Genomic DNA, 26,834 nt, shown 5'->3' with positions numbered 1-26,834 from the left:
GCAGGGGTTCAGTAGGTTATATAGCCACTGCTCGCCACCACGCCGAAGGAGGGGAGAAAAAAGCATCTTGGATAGGATCACGCGTTGGACTTGGCGGTTATTGAGACTTAGCGTAAAGATATCAATGAAGATTTTTGACTCTCTTATGAAATATGCTTGGCACGGTGTGGTGGTGGGCGTCTATGGTGCGGTGCGTGATGTGACGGTCGTGATGCCATGTATTTGTGTCCTGAGGCGAGGTGATGGCTGAGTGCCAAGGCGGACGAACGAGAATACACGGGAAGGCACTGGATGCGTACGGATGTGAAGCAGAGTACATACTTTACATGTGTGATAGCGAGTGCTGTGGCTTGCATTATGAGAGTGTGGAGGTATGAGCTGCTACGCTATATGAAGTACAGTTGTACCGCCTCGTAAATGAGACAACGGGGCAACGTGCTGGGACAAGTAACCCAATACAACAAGGGAGCGACATTGGCGTGAGGTACCTAACCCCCGTGTCCGTCTTGACGTGCATCTACCAGTGCTTGGGCCCAAACGTGTCCCCCGGCGCGAGCACCTTGTTAAACGCCGCGTCGAGCGTGTCGAGCGTCTTGGCGCCGACATTGTTCCCCCACCAGCTCGGGGCAGCCGTGTCCGTGAGGCTGAGCGTCAGGACGATGATGATTGTGCTGATGGCGAGGCCGCTGTCGAGGGCCGCCGAGGTGATGTAGTTGAAGCGCATCCACCAGCCCCTCCAGCGGGTGCGGATCCACTTGTTGAAGATGAAGCCGACGAGCCCCCACGAGAGGTAGTTGAGGGCCGTGGCGGGCGGGATCATGCCGCTGCCCGAGAAGATGACGGGCGCGTTGAGGTAGCGCACAAACGAGTTGGGCCAGCGCCGCCGGATGAGCCAAAACGCCGTGGGCACCGCCGCGCCGATGATCCAAAAGTACTGCAGGTTCTTGTAGATGCCCGTGCCGGAGAAGATGCGCGCCGGGCCGATCAGGCCCCAGAGAATCGACGCCGTGAAGAAGACGGAGCCGTTGGGGCACGTGAACTTGGCGACGGCGTCTTCGGTGCACACGCCCTTGATGGCACCGAGGGCCCCTGGGAGATTTCTGTCAGCACTGACGCTTCGAGTGTGCATCCATGTGCGGCGACTTACAGTAAAACACGCCGACCTGGACAAAGACGGACCACACGGTGGCCACGATCTGGCCCCAAAACATGGTCCGCGGGGGCAGCTTCAGGTAGTGGCCCAGCTTCATGTCCGCGACAAAGGCCAGGCCCTGCGTCATTGTAATGTAGCCGTACGTCTTGAACATCATCATGGCCGTGGGCCGTCCGGGCAACGCGTAACCGATTATGAACTCGGTAAAGACATTGAGGCCAAGCTGAATGTTGGTGATGGCCTGGACGATGCCGATGGGAATGAGCCACACGAGTGCAATGACCATGGCCAAGATAATGGCCCACCACGTCAGGCCCGTGTCCCACACATAGGCGGTAACGAAGCAAAGTGCAAACATGGGGATAAACACGCAGAGGAACCACCACTGCGGAACCTGCTTATACTTGCGCATCATCTTGGCATGGATGTCATCCATGGCGTGCTCCTTGTCGCGCCAGCGCATCCATATCTCTTTGGAGTGAAACAGCCCCGCGTGGAAAAGCAGAGCGATTATACCCGCAAAGGATAGGCCGTACGCCATGGCAAAGGTTGTGGACAGGAAGATGGGCGAGTACTCTTCGTATTTGGCGACGTCGAGGGTGTTCTCCGGGGTCAGGATCCGAGACACGTTGTAGGGGTTCTGCGTGTTGTCCCACGACGTCGGATCGCTGAACGGCAGCCAGTCTGCGTACCAGGTGCCCGTCCAGTGCAGGCCCGCGCAGGCGATCCAAAAGAAGACGACGACGCCAATCAGTGTGTTGGCGATGGCATGCCAGGGAGGGATCAGCGGGGAGAGGGTGTAGCCAGCGATTTGGGTCCAGTCAAAGGTGATGGGCAGCAGACCCATGCCGGTCCAGCCGCCAAAGACCTTGTTGACTGTGACGTTATCGGGGGCGATGAAGGTAGGGAAGACGAAGACGCTCAGGGCTTGAAAGAGGTAGCCGGGGATCCAGTACCAACAGAACGCGCCGATAAAGACATAGAAGAACCAGCGATAGCGACTCACGGTCCATCCATTCGTCTTGGCCGGGTCTGTCTTGGTATGGTCATGCAACGTGTACATAAAGGCCACATTGACGAGATCCTGGGGCCAAATCATAGAGGCCGGTTCGACGAGCCAAATGCGCACGAGGCCGGCCATGCCGAAGCCTATGCACTGGCTCGTCAGGCCCAGAACAATGGCGTACCCGACGCCAAAATCGAAGCCATAAAAGGCCTTTTGCGCCGTAAGGATATCAGTGAAGTAGCCAGCGCCGGAACCGTACGCGGCATTGGCCATGAGCACGATGAGGCCATGTTCTTTGAAGTTGAACGGACCCAGGTTGAGATTAAACTTGAGGCCCAAGAGGTTGAGTTCACGGTTCGGCAGCACTTTGGCCATCCCGACGCCGACGGGGTATGCCACCAGCTGGGCGACATAGGACGTGATGACGATGGAAGGCTGACGAAGCGAGAAGAGCATGTTCATCCCCGAAAAGATGGTTGTCATGAGCATGCCGATGAACCAGGCACGGACGGTGTTGGCAGGGAGGTCCACGTCGTAGTTGCGAACGGCTGCGCGCACCTAGGCGTCGATGGGTCAGCAGTGTTGCTCAGGACCGGCACATCGCTTCTTACCTCGGGATAGGGCGAGTTCTCGACAAGTTCGTCGACGAGCTGGTTCTCGCGGGTGACCTGGTGGCCCATGACGGCCTCGTCAACCTCGCCGAGGTCGTCGACATCGATGTTGGGATCGTTGGCCGCCGCCTCACGGAACAGCCTCAGGCGGCGAGCGGCCTGCTCGTCGTTGAGCTGCTCATGCTCCGGCTGAATGATGTTCTTCTCGTTGAGCTCATTGGGGTCCGAGGACGTGGAGCTGGCGACGGGCGCGATGGGGGCGTCGCCACCCCCTTTGCGGGATCTGAATCCGAACGGCATCCTGACCAGTCAGTCTCCCGAGGGTGAAGGAGGAACGTTGGACAATGCTCAAGGGCCGTGGTTGTCGCGCACGGGGGGTTGTCATGGGCGAACCACAGGCTTCAAATAGCAAACGCGCAGAGGTTCATCAGACGAAAGATCGACAGTGTCGGTTCGGCCTATCCGGTCGGCGTGGTGGCCGTATCTGTCCAAGGGCTCGCCAAGACAGCGGCTGATGCCCCTGGTCCGACCTGTGTCGCCAACCATATCTTGCTTTGCTCGCGTAGGAGAGACACCATGGTGAGGGACGGATCGATGGAAGCTGTGAGCCGGGAAAGGCGGCATGTAGGATCAAAAGTTCTCAATAGCAGCGCCCTCCAGCGTACTGGCTCGTGAGGGGGTGGGCATCGTGGCGTTCGGATATCTGCTTCCATCGCTCGCAGTTGGCAGAAGCGTATGGTTCCACATGTGCTGTCGATACCGGCCCGCCTCCATGTGCGGGCGGCGAGCCCCAGTGCCAACCCGCTTTGACCCGTATCGGCCAGGTGGTGGATGCCCATGTTGCACTTCCTCCGGGCACAGCTCTGGCCACCGGGGTGGCGATACCCTCGCACACGACTGGGGTCATGGAGAGGGAGAGGGTGGGCACGTTGGGACCCGTGACGCACGGTGCGTCGCGACTCTCGTCTGCACGGAGCAGCTGTCGAGATATCAGACGAGGTCAGATCTCTGAGCGGTTGAGCGGTGGATTCCATGTACAACAGTTCTACGACTTGGTACCGCCGTGGCCGCCTTGACGCAGGTGTTGGCGGCAATTGCAACGAGACTGTCCATGGAGTCGCAACTGGCAGCAGTCAGCACTCTGCCAGGGCCGATGCTCGCACGCAATGCATCTTGAGCGTAACAGATTCCACATACTGCACTGTAGCAATGGCGACGGCGATGCGCGCAGTCACACGACCACTGCCGCCCTGCCACGGCCATCTTCATGATGATGCCGGGTGAGCGGCACGTCGAGCCAAGCCAGGGACGTCGTTTGTAGGCCACTCTTATCTCAGCGGGCCCTAGCCGGCGGCAGACCTGCCCAAAGGACGGATCTAGCGGGAACCTTTTGAATCTGGAATCTGGGGAACGGCCCCTGAGCCAGATTGGGCGCATCTGGAAGATCACTCCGGGGCCGTCATTGGGTGGACGATGCGCATCGCAAGCCTCGCGCAGTGGGTCGGGTATCTCGGCATTTTTGGGGGTGCACCGCGTTGGCGGCGCGCTGTGATATACTGTGTCCTCCCTCGACGTCGGGGCTCAATCAGACAAGGGACTTTTGTTTCGTTCTTGGATGCGTTGCCGTGTCGCGCCGCTTGAGATGGGGATTCGCAGTGAGTGATTGATGTGTGGGCGAGAGCAGAGGGGCCAACGGGAACAGCCGCCGACAGCGGCGCACCAGTAGGCCTGTCCACGACTCTGGTCCCCGTCACCTGCCCTGGCACGTGCTGACATGCAGGCCACAACAAGAATACAACATCTGGCGTCAACGAGGCGCAATTGATAAGAAGATGGTCTCAGGATGTTCCATCTTGCGCATTATGTTGTGGCAGTATGTGTTCCAGTGACCGGATCGTGGCCGTAACCGTCCGCCGCTTGGCGGCTGCTTGAAGCGCCAGCCCACGGAACATCCGCACGGAGGAATTACAGTATTGTACAGTGAAGCATGCATTGGTACTTGAGCAGCAGAGCAGAGGAGCACGGTACCTACCTTGCTGTACAGTGCAACCCCCTATGCATTCTGCCGAGTGCTGGAGCAGCCAACGCAGACCACTACGTAGAGGCGACATGGGCTTGTGGCATCTCGTGCCGGCCGAGACGTCCATACTCATGCAGTCCAGCATGGCCCCGACAAAGATACCAGGTTGCCACCGGTAGGACGGACCTGGCACCACTCATGTGGCAATGCGTTCCGCCCACACTCAAGTCACAAGGGTCTGTACAGCGGGGTCAGCGTCGTTGGTGTTGGCCCTTGAGACTTGACGCTGGCAGCTCACCCCTCACGCTTTCCCCCTTGCTCGGCCTTCCTTTGCTGCAAACGCAACGGTAAGGTCCGCTATTGTACAGTACAAGGCCGGCCAACGCCTTGAGCCACAGGTCGCCATCTGCCTCGGTCACGTGGCTGAAGCACGCTCTCCATTTCAGTCCCTCAGTGTGGAGGGCGTACGGAATCGCCACCATCCTGTCGTGGTGGATATTGTCGGCCCGGTGCAACCCGCGGCTTAGGATGTGTGTCCTAAATCTCGACGAAGCGCGTGGCCTTGCTGGACGGACGATATTCAAGTAGTTTCGGCGTTAACATTGTTGTCGGAGTTTGCTGGAGGAAGAAACTGTCGAGCGAGTTCGTTCCTGAAACGTGGTCGAAGTGTGCCAAAGCCCGATGACCCGGGGATGAAAAGGAAGCAGCTGCGCGTGAATCAGTAGTGCTATTCGTAGAACCGACTTTTACTAGTTGTAGAGCCGCCTTGCGTTTCCTGAGGCCGCGCCGTACCCCCATGCCGCGCCAGCAATTATGGTATGCAGACATGGAACGATAGCGGCGCTCTGCCTATTGCAAGTAATTTGCTACTATTCCTACCGTTACTGACATTGCTGCTGTTACTATCGGTGTTGTCGTTGCTATCGTTGCTGCCGTTGCTGCCGTTGCTGCCGTTGCTGCCGTTGCTGCCGTTGCTGCCGTTGCTGCCGTTGCTGCTGCGGTACCAGTTGGGACCTAGGGTGGGCTCTACAACTAGCAAAAGTTAGCTCTACGAATAGCACTCCTCCCATGAAATGGCAGTTGAAATGATTTCTAGTAAATTCAGCAAGACAAGGCCTTTTGTCGCTACTGGCCCGAGGCGGTTTATGGTTATTTCAAGATGGCGTGGCTGTGCGCGAACTTCACCGCGTCCAGTGACAGTGTGGAGTTGGACGCGCTCAGCTGACATGTTGTCAAGAGCGTGCATATCTCTCCATGCCGCAGCCAACGATCTCTTAAATATAGAGCCACGCACATGGCAACGGATGGCCCGTGTCACTGTGATGAAAAATCCGCGAATAGACGAGACGGAGGCTCCAGTCTTGGCCAGCCACACGTCTTCAACGAAACGTCCAGCGAGACTGTGGCAGATTGGCTACCCCAGGCTCTGTGAGGGGCAAAAAGACGACACCAGAAGAAGGGAAAAATATTAATGAGAGAGAGTTGGATTGCCTCGCCATTGCCCGACATTTTTTTTCCGTACTGGGCGGTTGAGTTTGGTGCAGGATGGCGGTGTCAGAGCCGGCATACCGCCTTCGTATGAGACTCGACTTACACGACTTGCGGGCGGGTGGGACGCCCCAGTTTGTACACCTAGCTAGGTGCTATTTTGGCCGGCTCCACCAACCTGGCCCGCCTGCCTGGGGAGTTGGGGCTCAGCAACGACAGCCGAGCTCGATAATCGCCATCTGCATCTGCGGCTCGCTGTGTGACCATCCAAGTTGCATCGTCCTCTGCAAATCCCAGTGTCTCGCGGGACCCCTGATCGTGGTGGCTTTGTCACGTGATGCAGATGAACACAGGGAGCGGCAGCAGAGCTTATGGAAGCTGGTGGTGTGCTGGCTGTGGTGTGTGTTACTGGGTGGGGCCGCCGGCAGTCGTTGGTCGGGTCCCCTGCTGGCGCCCGAGCTCCAGGGCGTCCTCGCACGTCAGTGAGTCTGACCCGGCCCAGATGCTGCTCTGCCAATCCATACCTTATTACGAAGCTGCCCGGCCTGCCAACCGCGTCATCGCCCTTTATCCCGAACAACATCACCCTACTGCCCGGGAGACGCGGCATCACCTTCGCTGCTGAATCGTCGCCTCAATCGTCTCGTATCTGTCGTCGGCTTCTTCGCGATGCGCTCGCCCAGCTTGGGTCTCGCGCTGGTGGGTGCGGCAGCGGCCGCCACACAGCTGTCGGCTGTTGGGAGCCGCGGGGACCGTGTGAACAACGTCGCCATCATCGGTAAGAGAACAATGCCGCCGTCGAGACAATGGCACGCAGCCCGCCCATAGCTGACGCCTCCCAATCCTCCGTGCAGGCGCTGGCGCTGCTGGATCCTCTGCCGCCTATCACCTGCAGCGATATGCCGCTCAGGAGGGTGTGCCCATCAACATCACCATCCTGGAGAAGACGGAGCACATTGGCGGCCGCACCGTCACCGTCAACATCTACGACGACCCCGCTCTGCCCATCGAGCAGGGCGCTTCCATCTTCGTTGCCGTGAACCATATCCTCTACAATGCCACGAAGCACTTTGACCTCCCCTTTGGCAGCCTGCGCGACGATGAGCCCGGAGACATCACCGCCATCTGGAACGGCAACGACATCGTCTGGCAGGCGGTAGAGGGCTCGTCATGGTGGTGGGACGTTGCCCGCATGTGGTGGCGCTACGGCCTGGCGCCCTATCGCGCGGTCCAGCTCGTCAAGGACGTCGTCGGCACGTTTCTGCGTCTCTACGAGGAGCCGCACTTTCCGTTCCGCTCGCTGACGCAGAGGGCCTTTGAGCTCGGCCTGCACAAGGTGACAGCCATCACGGGGGAGCAGTTTTTGGCCGAGAAAAATGTCCGTGCCCTCGAACGAGATGCAGACATGGAACGTGAAGCTGACGGTAGCCCAGATCAAAGGCGGATTCACCACCGACATCATGCAGGCAGCAACGCGTGTCAATTATGCGTCGAATCTTGCTCACATCCACGGCCTCGAGGCCATGGTCTCCTTTGCTGCCGAGGGCGCCATGTCCGTGGCGGGCGGGAATTGGCGAATCTTTGACAAAATGGTGCGAGCCAGCGGCGCCGCCTTGCTGCGCAACACGACGGTCACGTCCATAGCCTTTGCCAAAGGCGATGTAGAGCCGGGCGCACCCCGCAAATACATCATTTCGGCCAGAGACGCCGGCGAGCAGACCGCGGACGCGCAAGAGCTAGCCACGGCGTTTGACAATGTCATCATCGCCTCGCCCTGGCAGTACAGCAACATTGGTGCAGCCGAGGGCGTTCTCAAGCACCACATCGACGAGATCCCCTACATGAAGCTTCACGTAACGCTGTTCGCGTCCCCGTTCAAGCTGCGGGCTGAGTACTTTAAACTGCAGCCCGGGAGCAAGGCGCCCAGCAATGTGTACACGACACTCGGGCCGGACGAAGAGGCAAAGCAGGGCCCCGATGGCGTCGGCAAGACTGGCTTCTACTCCATTAGCACCTTGCGCCACGTGGTCAACCCCAAGACGCACAAGCGCGAGTTTGTCTACAAGATCTTTTCGGCCGAGGCCGTGACGCCCGAGTTCCTGTCGCGCATTCTTGGCGTCAAGGTTCCCGACAGTTTTGTCGGGTCCACCCAAGAGGACGGAGCACCCGCCGCCGCCGTCGAACCCATCTCGTGGTATCGCCCGCACTGGTTCCACTCGTATCCGATCGAGCTGCCACGCGTGACGTTCCAAGATCCCATCATCGGGCCCGGCCTGTACTACACCTCGGGTATCGAGAGCTTCATATCCACCATGGAGACGAGCGCGCTGATGGGGATGAACGTGGCGCGGCTCATTGCCGACGATGTGGCGGGCAAGAAGCGCGAGCCGGACACGATGCCGTCGGGGCAGGATGCAAAGGGCGAGAGTCCCGTCTTGCAGCCGGATGAGCTGTGATTAAAAACGAGCGACAACCCCGACAGCAGCTGCATCCTGAATGGTGGTCCCGATCTTCTATACCCGGCCATGTTCATATTCGATATTTCACTAGAGCTAGCGATTGTTTTCTGGGTCTCCAATATACCGGCACTTTCACGTACGTACTTTGTGCGGTCAGGGCATTTGACGAGCATCCGCATCCACAGCAAGCATACAAGGCCTGAGAGGAAAAGAGGTCTTGATTCTCTGAGAAAAACCCCTCGCGGGCGATGCCAAAGACTACTAGTGCCTTTCCAGCGCGTTGATGCCGTCCTGGTGCCCGAGCTTGCGTGGCGTCTGCTCGTCCTCTGCCGCAGACCCACGATCCTGTCACCGCGCACCCCTTTCCATCGTCTCCCTGGCCAAGGATGCCGGAACAGGCCACGCGGCATGCCGACCGCCCTCTCAGTCGAGCATGCAAATGTACTCTCTCTGCTGTTACGTCAGACGGGAAAGGCACCACGTAGCCATGGCAGCGATTACTGGCCAGTACTAAACACGGAACATGGAGGGGAGAGCACTGACCGACTTTGTTCCTTCTGATTCTTTGTCCTCGTCGGCCTCGAAGCATTGCTGGCACTACAGGGAGGCGACCTTGTCAACGTCCGCTTTCTTGAAGTCTGGTGACGGTCTCTGCGCGGCCGTCCCAACTGCACACGTGAAGAGAAGAGGTCACGTACGAGTTCCAGAGAGTTGCCGCACACGTTGGTGATCTGAAAGTCGTCCTAAATTACACAGAATGGTGTTAGAATGGGCTCCAGTTGACCGCCCGCGGTCCACACCATAAAAAAGAAAAAGGGGGGGGGGAATCAGCGTACTGCAAAGCCGTAATACAAGTGGCAGTTGACAAAACCCTCGTTGGGAACATTGGCCTACAGAATGGGCCGTATCAGGTCAGCCCGTTTCTCCGCGCAGTTTTAGCCACCGAGGTGGTGGGAGAAATCGCTTGCCTCGCCACACTCGACGAACCCCTTGCCCTTCTTCTCCAGCAAGTCTTGGTGCGAGATCTTGTGGAAGGGGAGCTCGTAGTCTGCGTTGGCGAAGCCAAGCGCGCAGAGGTACGCGAAAGCAGTGACGACGGCCTTCATCCTGACAATTTGGTGAGTTCGTTTGCAAGTCGTGATGGTGGAATTTGATGGCGGTTTGATCTCGAATGTGATCGGTACTCTGCAGGCTGTTTATTTGACTTGTGTCCTTTTATAGCCGTCGGGTTCGATATCCCCCCCTTGGTATTGACTTTGACCGCGTGCAGTCCCTGGTCATTGCGCGGATGACGCTGCTTGCGAGCAACGCCCGCAGAGCATACGGCTGTTTCATGCATGCCAAACCATATCATGGCTTTGCAAAGCCTATTGCGTTGTTCTTCGAGCCTGAGAATTTTGTGTGTGTTGACCTGTGAGCAATGGCATGTATGTAAAATACCTGATGCCGCGGGAACTTGCGGCATAGGGGTAAGTAAAGCTGCCGAGCCGGGCGCCGGATTAACTGTTATCCCCGCTTGCGCGCCGGCTATAAATACCAATAACACTACGCCCCACCGGCTAGCTAGCGGTAATAATACTACCCCTTGCCTCGTAGCCTATAGCCTAATAGCCCGTATATAGCTACCTAATGAATATATAAAAAGATATATATAGGCTATAAGTAAGTTCGAATAGAGGCTAGTTTAATATAGTACTTAAATAGTTTATTACTAGCCCGTAGCTATAAAGAGATAGTCTAAATAATACCTATAGAAGTTATTTACTAATTACGAGCCGATAGCCTTATAACTATATATATAGCTTATATACCTACCTATTAAAGAGGCCTAAAAAGAGATATTAAATAGGTATAAAAACCTAAATAATAAAAGTATTTAGCCTAGAATATATTATTACTATTAAGCTAGGTTTTAATAGCGATCTTAATGATATACTATATCCTAGCTACTTAGTCTTACGATAGATAATTATATACTCTAAGCTTAATTACTATCCTATAAGCCTATATATACCTTAGAGCTATAAAGATTTAGTATTATAGCTATTCTATACTTCTCTAGGAATATATTAAAGACTAATTAATATTATCGTAAAGTATAATAATTAATAAAGGTCTTAATTACTAAACTAAATAACTCCTTTTAAAGACTATTAAAACTACTTTAAATAGCAATAATATATTTAACTATTTTATTATATAAGGGTTATATTATATATATTAACGTAAGTAAGCTAGTTTAAGAGGCGTAAGTAAGCTAATATATATTAGCGTAAGTAAGCTACTTTAGCTATATATATACTAATATAAGTAAGCTAGTTTAAGAGGCATAAGTAAGCTAGTTTAATAGGCATAAGTAAGCTAATTTAATTATATATATACTAACGTAAGTAAGCTACTTTAGCTATATATATACTAGTATAAGTAAGCTAGTTTAATAGGCATAAGTAAGCTAATTTAATTATATATATATTAACGCTAGTAGATCTCTTTAACTATATATATAGCTATAATAGCGGCGCGATTATATACTTAATAGACTTACTTAATAATACTTAACGGTAATATTAATAATTTATATTATAGTATACTAAAATTAATATTAAAGGCTAATATAACTCTAGTTTACTTAACAGTCTATTTTATTCTACCTTTTAATATAGTTTATAAATATTATAGGCTTCTTTTAATAATACCTTCTTATAGCGCTATAGCTATAAGATAATAACTTAAATATATATAATTATAGGCATATAAATATATATATATATATCTATAAGCTATTAAAGGTAACTTAAATATATATATTTCTAGGCTATAATTACCTATCTAATGCTATTTTCTTTAAATATATTAAATACCTATTAACCCCTTTTTCTACTATAAAAGTTAAGTCTTTAATATATTAATTTTATTATATATTAAACGTAATAATTCGTCTCTCTAGCTACCTATTAAAGGCATAAAGCTCTTACTAATAAGCCTATAAAGCTATAATAACTTACCTTACCTACCGCTATATATTATTAATATAGGCCCTTCCGCTAATATTAATATATAACTAGATATTATAGAGGTCGAAAGTTATATTAAATATAATACCTTAAAGGGATTTGGCGTAAGAAATAGCTATATAGGTTAGACTAGACTAGAAGTCGCGATAAAAGATATTAATAACGACTTTATTTAATATACTACCTTAAGACTTATAGACTATAATATTATATATAATAGTTAATAAGAATTATATATAACTATAAAGTATGCTACCCTTAATAAAGTCCTAAAGAGACTGAAAGATAGGTATAACTTAAGCTAAAGTAAGGTCGTTAAAGTATATAGGTTTAGTATACTTATCGAACCGGACTATAACGATAAAAAGGGGGTTAATCTAAAGGTCTTATATATTAACCTATTAAGTAAAGTTATATATAGTCCTAAGAGACTTATTAACGAGGCTAATAAAGGTCTAAAGATTCTCTATAAGTATAACTCTTATATTAATATAAAAAGGTATTTATTAATATAGGTTACTTACTATAAGGGAGTTAGCCTTAAATACCTTAAGACCGGTATTTAAGGTAATTACTTATATATAAAGAGTATTTAATCCTTTTATATAATTATAGTTATACTCTCGAATCTATATATTTATTAAGTAAATATAGATAGTATTATTAAAGGAGGTAACCTCTTTTACTATAAGATTAGCCTAGACTCTTATATAAAGAAAGCGCTAGTTATAAATCGTAAGGTAGTTACTATAAAGACCCTTTAATATAGCGCGGAAGTTAGACTACTTTATACCTTATTAACGAAAGACTTACTTTAATATAACTATCTTATCGAAGGCATTATATATATTATACCCTTAGATCTTTAATAAGGCCTTAATCTTAATAATTAAATAAAGTAGCTTTTCTATTATAAGTAAAAGCTAATAAAAGTTATTAAGTAATAAGATACTTTTATTACTGAAGAACTAGTCTTAGTATATAAGAAAGACTTCTCTTAAGTACGTATTAATTATATTAAGTATTTAAAAGCTAATTATTAACTTCTTATCGATAATAAAGTATTAAACTTATTAAAGCTAGGCTTATAGGTTAATTAAATTACTATTAATAAAAGCTAGTAATTCTATAAGGGTCTTTAAAATAAGTAAACGTAAAAAAGAGTATATTATAACGCTATTAATTACGTTAACTATTACTTTAATTAAAGTAGCATAAGTAAAGTAATTAAGGGCTAGCTAGCTAAGACGATAATAAAGAGTATAAATTATAAAGGACTTATTAATACCTCTTTAGCTATTAACCTAAAGAAAAAGCTATTATTAATTAGGCTTATTAAGGTCTAGAGACGTCTTTAAGTATTATATAAAGAGGTTAAATATAGCATATTATTCCTCGTTAAGGCAGTTAAATATACTATTAAATAAATCGTATTTATTAATCTAGAAGCCCTCTTTAATATACTTCTAATAGTTACGGCCCTAAGCTAAGAGATTAAGGTATTTATTAATATAACTAGACTAATTATATTAAAAATTAAGGTTACGGTTATTAAATAAGTTAACCTCTTCTTCTTTAAGGCCTCGCTATAATAATATAGCGGTAAGCTCCTCTTAATCTTTAACTATAATTTAGTCTTATATAAACTTATCCTTAAACTTATTATCTTTAAGCTATAATAAGTCCCTATAATAGTTATTTACGTAAGTATTAAGGTATATATAGAGGTAATACTTATAGGTAATAATAAAGGTATTAAACTTTTCGTCTTTAATGACTTTAAGCTCCTCTAACGATATATATAAGTAATATAATATAAGCTTAATATAATAAAAGTCTTTATATTAATTAAGCTAATAAGCCTTATATTAAGGGAAATAGCTTAATATATAATTAAAGGCATAAAGATATTAATATTATTATTAACGTAAGAAGTCTACCTTTATAAGAAACTAGAAGTATAAAAGACTCTATTAATTACCTACTTATTATAGGTACTTTTAGTATATATTCTAAGTCGGCTTAAAAGCTATATTATTAATAATAATAACTTATTATTAAAGCTTAATAAGCTTATAGTTAACGTTATAGATAATATAAATAGACTATTATAAAGGTAGGTTTTAAAGAAAGTAATATATCTCTATAATAAATTAATCTCTTTTTACTATAAGCTTATTTATAAACTTAATAATAAAGCTTATAAAAGGCTTATCGCTATTAACCTTAGGTATAATTATATAGGCGATATCTTTATAGCTCTTAGTCTAGCGCTCTACTTTACTATAATACTTAGCGATATAGTTAATAATAGTATAAATCGATAAGTAAAGAGAGATATTATAATTAATAAGCTAAGCTAGCGTAAAAGCTAAGTTAAAGTTATTAAATAAAGCGTTATTTTAAGCGCTATTAAAGATATAATATTATAGGTTAAGGTTATATATAATATAAGTATTAATATAATAAAGTTATAAATAATAGAATTAATATACTATCTCTATTAAAAGGCTACCTTAAGGTAGCTTTTTATAATATTAATAATAAGCTAGACTATAACGATAACGCTATATATAGTTAATAACCTTAAATAGCCTATTAAATATAGTAATAAGTAAGCTAGCTATTATTAAGGGGTTTCCCTTACCTTATTATATTACTTATTAAGGCTCTAGATTTATCGCTATAAAGTACTAACCCTAAAATCGCGTAAAGGCTTATTATAACTCTTACGTTAATATATCTATAAAAAGGCTATCCTTAATCTAGAAGAGCCTATAAGTATAAATATTATTACGAGCTTATTATTTATAGCGGAACTATAAGTTAATAATATTAAACTTAGGCTTTAAAATATACTTAAGGAATATAATAAAGTAATAATAAAAGTAATATATAATAATATTATAATAGTTAGCTAGACTTAGAGCCTTAATAGCTATATAATACGTATATAATAGCTAGCCCGCTAGGGCATACCTCTAGCGGGTCGCTAGCGAAACGCTATATAAACCTTTAAGCTTTAGTCTCTAACTTATAGTAATAGTAATAATAGCCGCTAGACTATATAGCTATTACCTCTTTTACCTAACTAATCTATAAGACCTATTATTATTATAATTCCTAAAGCTTTTATTATAGTTACCTAAGAGTAATAATAGCGCTATTAAGATTATATAAAGGTATTAATATACTATTAGGAAATAACCCTCTTAAAGAGCTAGCGAGTAGCTCGACCTAAATCTTAAATATACCTCTTATTAATTAAGATCCTACCTTAAAGGATATCCTTATCGAAGAATAAGCTTAGGCGGTCTAGGCTCGTATTAAATAGCTTAAAGAGCTCTAGGCTCTTTAAGTAAGAGAAAAGGAATTATATAAGTCTCTAGCTTAAGTAAGCTATATTAACGCTATATTATAGAAACGGAAGTAAGGTACCCTTAATTTATTAAATAATAATAATAAAAGTAATAAAGTAAAGATTATAAACTTCCTAGAGTTAAGGCACTTAACTAACTTATAGCGGCAATAAGATTAGTTATAAGATATTAAGCGAGCGTTTATAAAGGCATTATATAAATTCCGTAAAGATAAGAAGAAGATTATCTTTACCCTTAATTATATATATCGCGAAAGAAAGGTAAGATAAGACCGATATCTTAATAAATAACTAATAGCCTAGCGAGAATAAATTAAGGCTAGCTAGCTTAACTTCGAGGAGTAAACCTATACGCTCCTTTAAGACTCCGCTAATTATAAGGCGATCCTTATAGCTTAAAGGTAAAATATAATATAACGAGAAAACTAGTCCCTTATAGACTTTAATATCTACCTAAACTCTATAGAGAAATACTTTAAATATATTAATAAAATAGACTATACTTTTACTTTTTTTAGGAAACTATAGCTTAAGTTATAACGCTAAATTAACTTATAGATATCTATTAAGAATAAGACGTATAAGTTAATTATTTAGATTATGCAATAAGTCTAGGACTTAATAGACTATAAGACTAAGAGGAAAGATATAGGCTCGTAAAAAAGTAGGCAATTTATTAAGTAAAGATAAGGTAATAAAGGATCGAGTAATTAATAAGGCAGTAAGTTATCTACCTTAACTATAAGAGCGAATACTATTTTAATATCTTCCTTAATAAAGGATAAATTACGCTATTTTAATTATAGAGAGGAAAGATACTTTTAGAGGGCTTACTTATAACCATATAAAGAGAGAGGTAACTCTAAGTTATCGGAAAACTCCTAGAAGTCGAAGTAAATGCTTATACCTTAATAGTTATACTTAAGATAAAGGCGATAAGATACTTAACCGTATTAATAGCGATATAGTCTTAATATAAAGTCTTAATTAATATAAGCCTTAATATATATTTAAAGGTAGACTTAATTAATATTACTTTTACGTAGAAATAATAGCTATAATAGCTCTTAGGTAAAACTTATAGGCTAAGAGCGCTAAGAGGATTATATATTCCTTAATATAATATCTAAGAAGTCTCGTTAACTATAATAGATAGTAAAGGGTAGATATATAAGATAACTTATTAATATATCGCTATCGATAGGGACCTATAATTAAATAAGTACCCTATCCTATTAGGTATACTTACGCTAATAGAGTATTAAGTTTACTTAACCCCTATCGATCGGTAATAATAGTTTAAATATTAATAGATTAATATAAAGGTCTTAGAGATATAGAAGTTCCTTTAAGTATACTATAATTTAACGTAAGTATATATAGTAATATAAGATAAAGACTTTATACCTTTATTATTAAAGGATAATAACGAAGATATAATAAACCTAGAGTAATCTACTATTAACTTACTTAAGGAGATTATATATATAAAGGATATATTTAATATTATTAATATAAGTATATTATTATAGTATAAAGAGATAGATTATATAATTAATCTCCTCTTAGATACCGTCCTATTATATAGACCGCTATATCCTTTATTATAAACTAAACTAAAGGAACTATAGCGATACCTTAGCGATAACCTAGCGAAAGGCTAGATATATTATTTAAAGAGCTTAATTAATATACCTATCCTCTTTATACCTAAGAAGGATAGTACTTTTTAGCTATATATAGATTATTATAGCCTTAATTATATATCGATAAAAAATCGCTATATACTTCCTTTTATATCGGAAATTATAGATTATTATAAAAGAGCTTAATACTTTACGAAAATTAATATTAAAGATACTTACTATAAGATCTATATCTATAAGGGCAATAAGTAAAAGACTATATTCTATACTCGCTATAATTACTTTAAGTATTTAATTATGCCCTTTAGATTAATAAATGCCTTTACTATATTTTAGAATTATATCTATCTAGCGTTATAAGGACTAATAGATATAATTTATATTATATACTTAAATAATATTCTTATTTTCTTAAAGATAAAGGAAGAATATATTAAATATATCCTATAGGTCTTAAAGCGTATATATAACGTAGAGTTATACGCTAACCCTATAAAGTACGTATTTTATTAAAGCTTTATTAAGTTCTTTAAGTTTATTCTATTAAACGCTAGCGTTTCGATAAATCCTCGCTAGGTATAAATAATTATAGATTAATAAAAGCTATAGACATTCTAAGAGATATAAGTTTTCCTTAGCTTTTATAATTTCTATTATAGGTTTATTTATTAATACTTAAAGATTACTACCCCTCTTATAGCCTTTCTAAAGGGTAGCTAAGATAATAAGAAACTAAAGAGCGTAGAGTTAAATGCTAGCGAAAAGGTAGTATTTAAGGAGCTTAAATTAGCCTTTTAAGAGGTACCTTTATTATAGTACTTTAACCCCTTATAGCTAGTATATATAGAGATAGATATATCGAATTATATTATAGCTAAGATCTTATCTTAACTAAATAAAGAAAGGCAATAATATCTTATTACTTTTTAGTCTAGGAAGTTTAAACTATAAGAGATTAATTATAGTACTTTAAATAAAGAGATATTTACTATCGTAGAATTATTTAAATATTAGCGATATTACGCTAAAAGAGCGGCGAGTCTTATAGAAGTCTTATTAGATTACTATAACCTCTAGATATTTATAAACTAAATAAAGTTAAATAAGAGGTAAGTATAATAATATATAGCGTTAATGCCTTTTAACTTTATTATTAAATATAGGCTTAGAAAAAGTAACCTTATAAATAAGCTATCTAAAAGACTTAATTATAAAGGTAAAATACCGATAAATACTTATTTATTGCTTAATCTATAAAGATAGCTAGTATTAATTAAAGAAGTAACTATAAATATAATATATTATAGGGGATTAAGTAAAACGCCTAATTAAAGATAATATTCCCCTATCTTAAATAAAGGCTAATAAACTTAAGTTAAGACTATATTAAAAGCATTAAGACTAAGCTATTAAATAAGGAAGAGTATTAAATAAGACCCCTTATTGCCCTAAGCTAGAGTTAAGCGCGTAATAATAAGAGAAATAGTCTATAAGGAATTAATAGCGGATTTAAGGTAGCTAATTAAGTATACTTAAAACTGAGATAAGGAGACTCGTTAGCGAATCGCCTTTATAACTTAAGGGTAAGGGGGCATTAAAGATAGGACTTAATAAATAAGCTTAGATAACTTATTATATTACGATAGATATATCTATATACTAACGGAAGAGACTATTAAGTAAGAACTCCTTAAAGTCTACTATAATAACCCTTTAGCTAATTACTTTAAGGTATAACGTATAATAGAGTTACTCTATAGAGTATTTTAATAGCTAAGGCTACTATAAGATATTAAATAATATATAAGATTATATATAGTTTATTAAAAGGCTACGTTAAAAAGATATTACCCTTACGGTAAGCTCGAGTTACTACTGATTCCTTAGCGACTTTAAGTAAAAGTTATTATAGACTTTATTATAGGTTTACTAAAGGTAAAATAAAATAGCTAAGACTATAATACTATTTTTATAGTTATAGATTAATATATAAAGTATTCTTTATTCTTTCTTTATTATATAGATATTAATATTACTTAGCTTATAAAACTCTTCTATAATAAAATTAAACTTCGATTTAAAGCGCTAGATAGTATTATCTTTAATTAAGGACTTATCTTTATAAGCGAGTTCTAATCGTAACTTTATTAAGTCTTAAAGATTAAATAGCGCTTATCGATAGCGTTTTACCCCTAAATCGATAGGTAAATAAAATAAATAAATTAAACCTTTAAGTATTACCTTTATTACTTTATTACTATAGACTAAGCTAATTAAGTATAGCTACTTAAGTAAGCTTAATTTATTTATAATAATATTATTAATATAATAATAAGACTTTCGCTAAATTAAGCGCTTATAGGTTATAAACTAGCGATTTATTTCTACCTTAAGGATATAGCTTTAAAGGGGGAGATACTTAATGCCTAAGCTAGACTCTAAAAGCTAGCTATATTATATAAGCGACTATAAGATTATTAGCGATAAGCGAGTGAATTATAAGCGAAATACTATAATAAGAAGTATTAAGAATTATCCTTTAAGGTTAGCGACTTTATTAAACTCTTAATGTAAAACTTATAGCTTAAAAGTAAGAAAAAGAAGCTCTTACTTAAATATATTAGCTTATTCTATATTCTCTAGCGAATCGATTCGTAAGTATATTATCTAGCGCTCCTTAAGAAATATATATATATCTATAATATATTCTATATTAGCCTATTAAAGCTATAAGTTATAAGATCTAGGGAATAAGATATTAATAAAACTATATTAATACTTAATTTAAAGGATAATAATAAATAAGAGGTAGAGGAAATTAAAGAATACTATTATAAATAAGGTATCTTAGCCTACTTTATTAAATAGAAAGGGTAGCCTATAAAGTATAATTAATAAGTTATAGTAGTTAATATAAAAAACGCCTTAGACTTAATTATAGTATATTATAAAAGCATTAAGGAATAAATAACTTAATGGCGAAAAGCTAGCTAATCGTAAGTAATATATAAAGAGCTTCTTATTATACCTATAAATAATAGGTAAAAGAAAAATAAGCTATAAGGGCTAAAGCTATTAAAGGGGTAAAACTTAAAAGCCCTTTAGCTAAAATATACTTTAATACCTAAGAATAATTACTTAATAAAAGTAAATTAACTTATTAGTAAATCGCTAGCTATATATATTTAAACCTTTAGCTTAAGTATAAAAAAAGTATCTATAATACTATAAAGGAGATCCTCCTCGATTTTACTATATAGGAATAGTAACTTAACTTATTAGCGATATGTTAATAAGGTAGTATTTTAGCTAGAGAAACCTTTATCCTTTACTATAAGATAAGGAACTATCTTTATTTTCTATTTAAATTAAGCTTTACTTAACTAAGAAAATTATTAATAAGGTATTAATAAATCGCTAATAACGTAAGGACTTATTATAAAGGAGGATAAAAAGGGGTAGTAATATAATAATAGCGCTTAATAAGAGTTAATAAGCTTCTTATATTTCGCTATTAACTTAATAATATTTTTCTTAGTGCCTATAAGGTAATACTTAAAGCAATAAGCTTATTTAATATTATTAAAAGTAATAATAACTTAATATATAAACTTAGCGAATTATTAGCGAACCTTTAGCGAAAAAATAAGGTCTTTAGACCTATCTATATATATTTCGGCGATACCTTAAATCTAAAGATAGACGATATTATAGTTATTATAATTACCTATATAAAGGGTAGAATACTATAAGTTATTAATACTATATTAACGATTCGCTAGCGAATAGCTAACGATAAGAAGGCGAACTTATTAAAATATAAGAATCCTTATATAAGGAAAAGGAGTATTATTAATAATAGCCCCTAGAAATATCTTAAATATAGTTAAGATAATTAAATAACTTAAGAACGATTCGCTCTTTATAAAATTAATTATTATAGGTATAGAAATAATATATATATTAATCTTAGATAAAAATAATTAAAGTCTCTTAAGATTTAAGCGCTATAATATAATAGTAAAGAGGACTATAAGCTAAGGGGCGTAAGGTATAAAAGCGAATAAGTCTTAAATCGCTAGCGAGAATCTCGCTAAGGGGAACGTCCTCCCCCTTAAGGTTAGAACGACCTTTATTACTATTAATAGAGGTAATATAACTCTTAGAAATATAAGATAATATCTTAGCGTAATTAAGATTATTAAAGTTATTAATAAACGATAATAAATCGCGATAGTAGCGATAGCGACTTACTAGCGATAAGCTAGCGTCTTCCTTAATAAAGGGGCGAACTATAAAGTAAGAGCGTAATAATAAAGTCGCTATTAAGGAAGAAGCGAAGTAAAGGAGAGCTTATATAAAAGAGCCTATAGATATAATAAGAGTTAAGTCTATAAAGGTATAGTAGCTTAGAGTTACGCTTAAGCGAGAACTTAACGACTTAATAGCGATAGATTAGCGATAATATCTTAAGGGGGGATAGGAATATATAAGCTCGCTTAATATTAAGTAAATAAAGGGGTAAGCCTTTTATAACCGATAAATATTAAAAGGTTAAGATTTAGTATTATCTTAGCTCGAGCTAGAGTTATTATCTTCGATCTTAATAAGGGCCTCGAAGGAGCCTATAGGTAAGATAGGGGCGACTTTTAGGCGATTACTTAATAAAATAGAGGTATAGCTAGAGTTATCTTAAGACGCTAAAGAGATAGCTAATAATAGGCGAGTCGCTATTATATTGCTATAAGGTCGCTCGCTAAATAGGCGATAAGAGATATCCCTCTCGAAAGGGGAAAATATAGTATCGTTCTTAAGAGGACGAGAACCTATAGCGGCAGAGCTACGATAAAAACTAGCGGCAAGAGAGCCGCAACGAGAGGGCGATTCGCCCCTAAGAGCTAAGCTATCTATATAATAGCGGGTAGAAAACGTTAAAGTTTACTATAAAGGTAGCGTAAGATAGTAGCGGGTCGCTAAGGGGGTTTCTAGGCCGGCGGCCTTAAGTATATCGCGTTTACGGTAGGTAAGAGTTTCGTTAGATAATATACTAACGGGAAGTAAGGAATTAGCGACTCGTTAGCGACTTAAGAGAGAGAAGTAAGGATATTATAGGTATAAGAAAAGGTATTATTAAAATATATAATAAGCGGAAAATATAAGTATATTAAAGAAGATAGTAAAGATAAGGGAGTAAAAAGGGAGCGATTTATAAGTAAATAATAAGCGTATAAAAAAGGCTATTATATACGTTACTACCTTAAGTTACGTAGCTATATATAGCTACGTAAGGTATAAACGGCTATCTAGCGCCTTAGGCATTAAGGTAACTAGGCTACGTAATAGTAATAACCCGCTCGCGAAATACTAGCGATACGCGCTTATTATAGAGGAATGGGTATAGACGGTTAATTGCCTAATTAATTACGACTATATACTTACGGTCGAGACGACCGCTCTAAGAGGGGGGGATAGTTATAATAGTCGGCCGGACTTAGAGCCTTAATAGCTATATAGTATATATGTAACGGCCGGCCCGCTAAGGCATACCTCTAGCGGGTCGCTAGCGAAACGCTATATAGACCTTTAAGCTTTAGTCTCTAACTTATAGTAATAGTAGTAATAGCTACTAGACTATATAGCTATTGCCTCTCTTACCTAACTGATCCGTAAGACCTATTATTATTATAAATATAAAGGTTTTTATATAAATTCTTAATAGTAATACTAGCCTTAAAGTATTAGTCTCTAGCCCTCTAAGCGTTATAAAGGGGTATATATCTCTATAGATTATCTTAATAAAGGTTTACTATAGAGAAAGTAAGGAATATATTTAAGTAATTAAGGCTATATATTAAAGCTTTAAGCTAATAATACTAGCTACCCTAAAAGGTATAAGTACTATAAAGAGACTTAATATACTTTATAATAAACTTAAGAAAGGCCCGAGACTTTAAAGTATCTTCCTTAAAGGTAGTTTATAGCTATTATATATCTATATTTAACTAGCGCTTAGTCTACTTAACGAAAAAGGGGCTATAACTATTAACTTACTATCTTATAAAGGTATTAAAGTTAATATATAAGAATCTAAGATAATAAGCAAACTACTTATTATATTACTATAAAGTATATTAAAGGTATTCTTTATAGGTAACTAACCTTTAATAAGGCTAGACGAAGTCTACTTTACTATAAGGATAGAGAGTTAAGAAAGTAAGTAATAATAAGGCTTAAAAGCGGTTAAACTCGTTTAAAAGTATAAAGTAGACTTCTAGTAACTTAATATAAAGCTATAAGTACTTATATATTAGCTATTACTATCTTAAGGGCTACCCTTAGAGCTAGGTATAGAGGAGGTTAAGATTATACTCTATTATAAGGAGGTTAGGAATAGCTATAATATTATAGTCGTTAATATCTATATTAACTTCTTCTTTCTTAAGAGGTCTCTTAAAGTTAATATCCTTAACCTCTTTATTTATAATATCTTAATTAATATCTATATTAATAAGTAATTAAGATAGCTATACTTTATCGATAATAATATCTTAATAGCCTAGATAATTATTATAAAGGTAATAGAGCTAAGTATATATATAACCTTAATAGATATAAAACTAGCGCCTAAACTAATAGACTATATAAAGCTATACCTATATATTCACTAAGTATAAAATAATAATATCGATCTCTTAAGGTAGGTATAAAAGCTAGCTATAGACCTAGCTAACGTTTTAAAGGAAGTTAATAACGTAACTATAATAATAATATTATTAACTACGGTATTAAAAGACTTATATATAAGTATAGATATAAGCAATAAATATCTCCTTTACTTATATAAGCTATAATAAGTATTATAGTATATCGCTAAAGTTAAGGCTATTTTCTCTCGAGAAGAAAAAAGGCTCCTTTAAGGCTTTATTATAATCCCTTTTATAGTAAGAGTAATAAACCCTTTCGTTATTAAGACTAAGGCTAAACTAATAGTACTTATATTAACTATAATACTCTATAATAAAGGTATCGATAGTAATAAGCTAGTTTTAGATTAACCCTTAATCCCTCTTTAAGAGAGCTAAGGTAGCGAGGTTATTAATAAAGATAAAGTCGCTATTAAGGCTTATTAAAGAGGGCTATAAAGGTAGGCTCTAATAAAGCCTAACTAAGGGTAGAGATACTATATCGCTTATAAAAGATAAATAATAAGAGGATACCTAAGACTATAATAGAGATATAGCGCTATTATTAAAAGTAGCTTAATAATAATTAAGGTAATTATTATATATATTATTGATAAGGTCGATAAACTTATTATAAAGGAAAACTTAGCGGTATCGAAAGTAGACTTATTACTTATCGTTAGGATTATAAGTATCGCTATACTTAATAGTATAATATATATAAGTATTGCCTTTAACTTAAAGAAAAGGTAGCCTTATAGTATTATATATATTATAGATAAAGTAGCTATCGTTATTATTATTAATATTAATTATAGTTAATAGCTTATTAAGGCTATTATAGCTATACCTTAATATCTAAGATATAGAGGGTATTAATAAAGGCTTATCGCTAACTTAACGCTAGATTTAATACTACCGCTAGATATTAAGCTATAAAGAGGTTAATATATATATATATATATATATCCTATTTAATTAAGGAGATATATATATTTTAAGTAAGTAATAATATAGCCTAAGCTATTATTAAGTCTTTAGCTATAATAAAAGAATTAAGATATATTTCGAGAGGTATATTATAGTAAAGTACTTATATAAGTTAAGTTAATTAATATATAAGCATAAAGAGATTAGCGAGCTTAAGGCTTTAAAGAGCTTATTAGCTATTAAGGTTAGGATATTAATAGCGTAAATACTAACGTCCTTTATATCTCTAGAGACTATATTATACTTAAAGGTTATTTATAAGCCCTTAATATACTATATATAGCGCTATTAAATATATAAGACTATCGAAGGTTAGTAATAACGTATATAAGATAGATATTAAGGGTATATAAAGGTATTCTACCTTTTACGGTAAGTTAGGTACTTTATAGTTCGCTTAGAGGCGTCTTTAAGATTAATAAACTAATCGTTAGGTAAGATATACTTATAATAAGTATATTAATATATTATAGGTAGATTAAGCTTATCTTAGCTATAGCTAAAGACTTAACCCTTAAAGGGAAGGTTAAAAGGTAGTAAAGGTATAGCTATTAAGGCTATTATAATCGCTTAGTCTATTATATTACTATTAAATTAAGGTTAATTAATATTAAATTAATATTAAATTAAAGCTAAATTAAGTAATTAATAAAATAAAAATAAAGAGGCATAAAGGGAAAGGGAAAAAGAGGATTATAAGGTATTATAGCTATTATTATTATTATTATTATTATATTTAACCCTATATTAAGGTAAGAATAGCTATTAAACGAAACTTTATAGCTAATAACGTATTATACTTTACGATAGCCTCTCTTTTCCCTCTTATATTAGCTTACCTTATACTTAAATATTTATCGGCTATATTTAATACTTTATAGCGATAACCTCTTATAATAGCCTATATTATAATTATTCTTATTCTCGAAGCGGCAATACTTAATACTTTATAGCGATAACGTTATAGTAATAATAGCGATAATAGCGATAGCGATAACGATAGTAATAACGATAATAATAATAATAGCGATAATAGCGAAGATAGCGAAGATAGAGAAAATAGCGATAGTAATATATATAATAGTTAATATATTAATTATAAAGGGAGGGTTTAATTCTTCCCTCTAGGGGCCCTCTAGGGGCCCTTTAGGGGCGCCTACGGTAGGCTACCGCTTGCGGTAGGCTCCTCCCTACGGGAGGCTTCGGTACCTTCTACGTTACGATATTAAGATATTACGATTATTACGAAAAGCTTTACTTTAGCAAGAGATAGCTTTACTTAGGTAAGAGACGGCTAATAGTCGGTAATTTATAGGCTAATAGCTAAAGAGGATTTCGCTATCGACTAGTAGCCGAACGATAGATAATCCCGCAACTCTATTCCCTCTCATAAAGAAGCAAAGCTAGCAGCTACGCTCGCATCACTACGTTCTTGCTCATCGCAAAGCTGCTGCGCAGCTTTGCTTAATCATGCTACATACAGTGGCAGCTTCTAGCTGGCAAGGGCGTTCAAATGCGGCAAGTATACCGGAACGAGACTCCGACATGCCCGACCCCATTCCGGCAGCGGTCCACCATCGTGGCGACCGGCCCGCGCCATTTCTACTGCACGCACTGCATGACAGTTTTGCCATATGTCACGCGGCGTGGCGGGTCTGAGCTACAACCGACTGCTTGCCTTGACGCGTAGCCCAGAGGGCAGTGAGGTTTGCTCATGCGCCCAGCCAGCCACTTGGCGGCCAAGAGATGCATGGCCTGATGCTCATTTATACGGTAATGCTACGGGCGCATGGCCCTAGCATTCAGCATGTCGAGTTGCGCCGCTGCTGAAGAAAGCCTGGTATCGGCCTCCTCGTCACTGGCATTGGGTCTGCAGCTGTGATAATGCCGCAACTGTTGAGTCTGGCATATGGCCTACTTGGTCGCCCAACCGGCAGCGCTGCTATGCATGAGCATGTACTGCCAGCCAAGGCTTCTCACATGGTAGCCATCGCAACGTAAGCCCATTGGAGCGACTGCATGTGCTGGGACGACGATGCGGAAACCGGCAGCAGTCTGGTAAGGCGCCGCAAAATTGGCGAAGTTTGCCCCTTTACGGTAGCCCAGCCGGGCGATTACCGCCGGAGGTGTTTAAAGGTTCCCGAGCGGCCGAAGACGAGCATCGATGTGAATGGCACAGGCTTGGCGTAAGGCAATGACCCGGTGAGCAAGTAAAACGCGGAACATAGTGGCATTCCGCACGACTGGGCCCTGGCCTTGAAAGTCACGTCCCATGAACGGGCAACACCGGAAAACGCATTCGGTCTTTCGGAATCAACCCTGGCAGATTTGAGAGGAAAAGCGTGCATATTCGTGAAACCCCCTCACGGACGATGGCGTATGGGT

The 26,834-nt window shown here is 39.8% G+C and overlaps 2 protein-coding genes across 2 annotated transcripts; one reads left to right on the top strand and one right to left on the bottom strand.

The window, feature by feature from the left end:
* Positions 1-517: 517 nt before the first annotated feature.
* Positions 518-3,070, bottom strand: PLICBS_005526 (uncharacterized protein; the record flags this gene model as incomplete). Its single annotated transcript, XM_018319209.2, has 3 exons — positions 518-1,089; positions 1,148-2,717; positions 2,771-3,070. The coding sequence occupies 3 exons, from the start codon at positions 3,068-3,070 to the stop codon at positions 518-520; spliced, it is 2,442 nt and encodes an 813-aa protein (XP_018181683.2).
* A 3,877-nt stretch (positions 3,071-6,947) lies between these two features.
* On the top strand, positions 6,948-8,734 carry PLICBS_005525 (uncharacterized protein; the record flags this gene model as incomplete). Its single annotated transcript, XM_018319208.2, has 3 exons — positions 6,948-7,056; positions 7,133-7,656; positions 7,712-8,734. The coding sequence occupies 3 exons, from the start codon at positions 6,948-6,950 to the stop codon at positions 8,732-8,734; spliced, it is 1,656 nt and encodes a 551-aa protein (XP_018181682.2).
* Positions 8,735-26,834: the final 18,100 nt, after the last annotated feature.

Source organism: Purpureocillium lilacinum (assembly GCF_023168085.1).
Source record: "Purpureocillium lilacinum CBS 284.36 DNA, scaffold_4, whole genome shotgun sequence".
Lineage (NCBI taxonomy): Eukaryota > Fungi > Ascomycota > Sordariomycetes > Hypocreales > Ophiocordycipitaceae > Purpureocillium > Purpureocillium lilacinum.
This window is presented reverse-complemented; position numbering and strand designations above follow the sequence as displayed.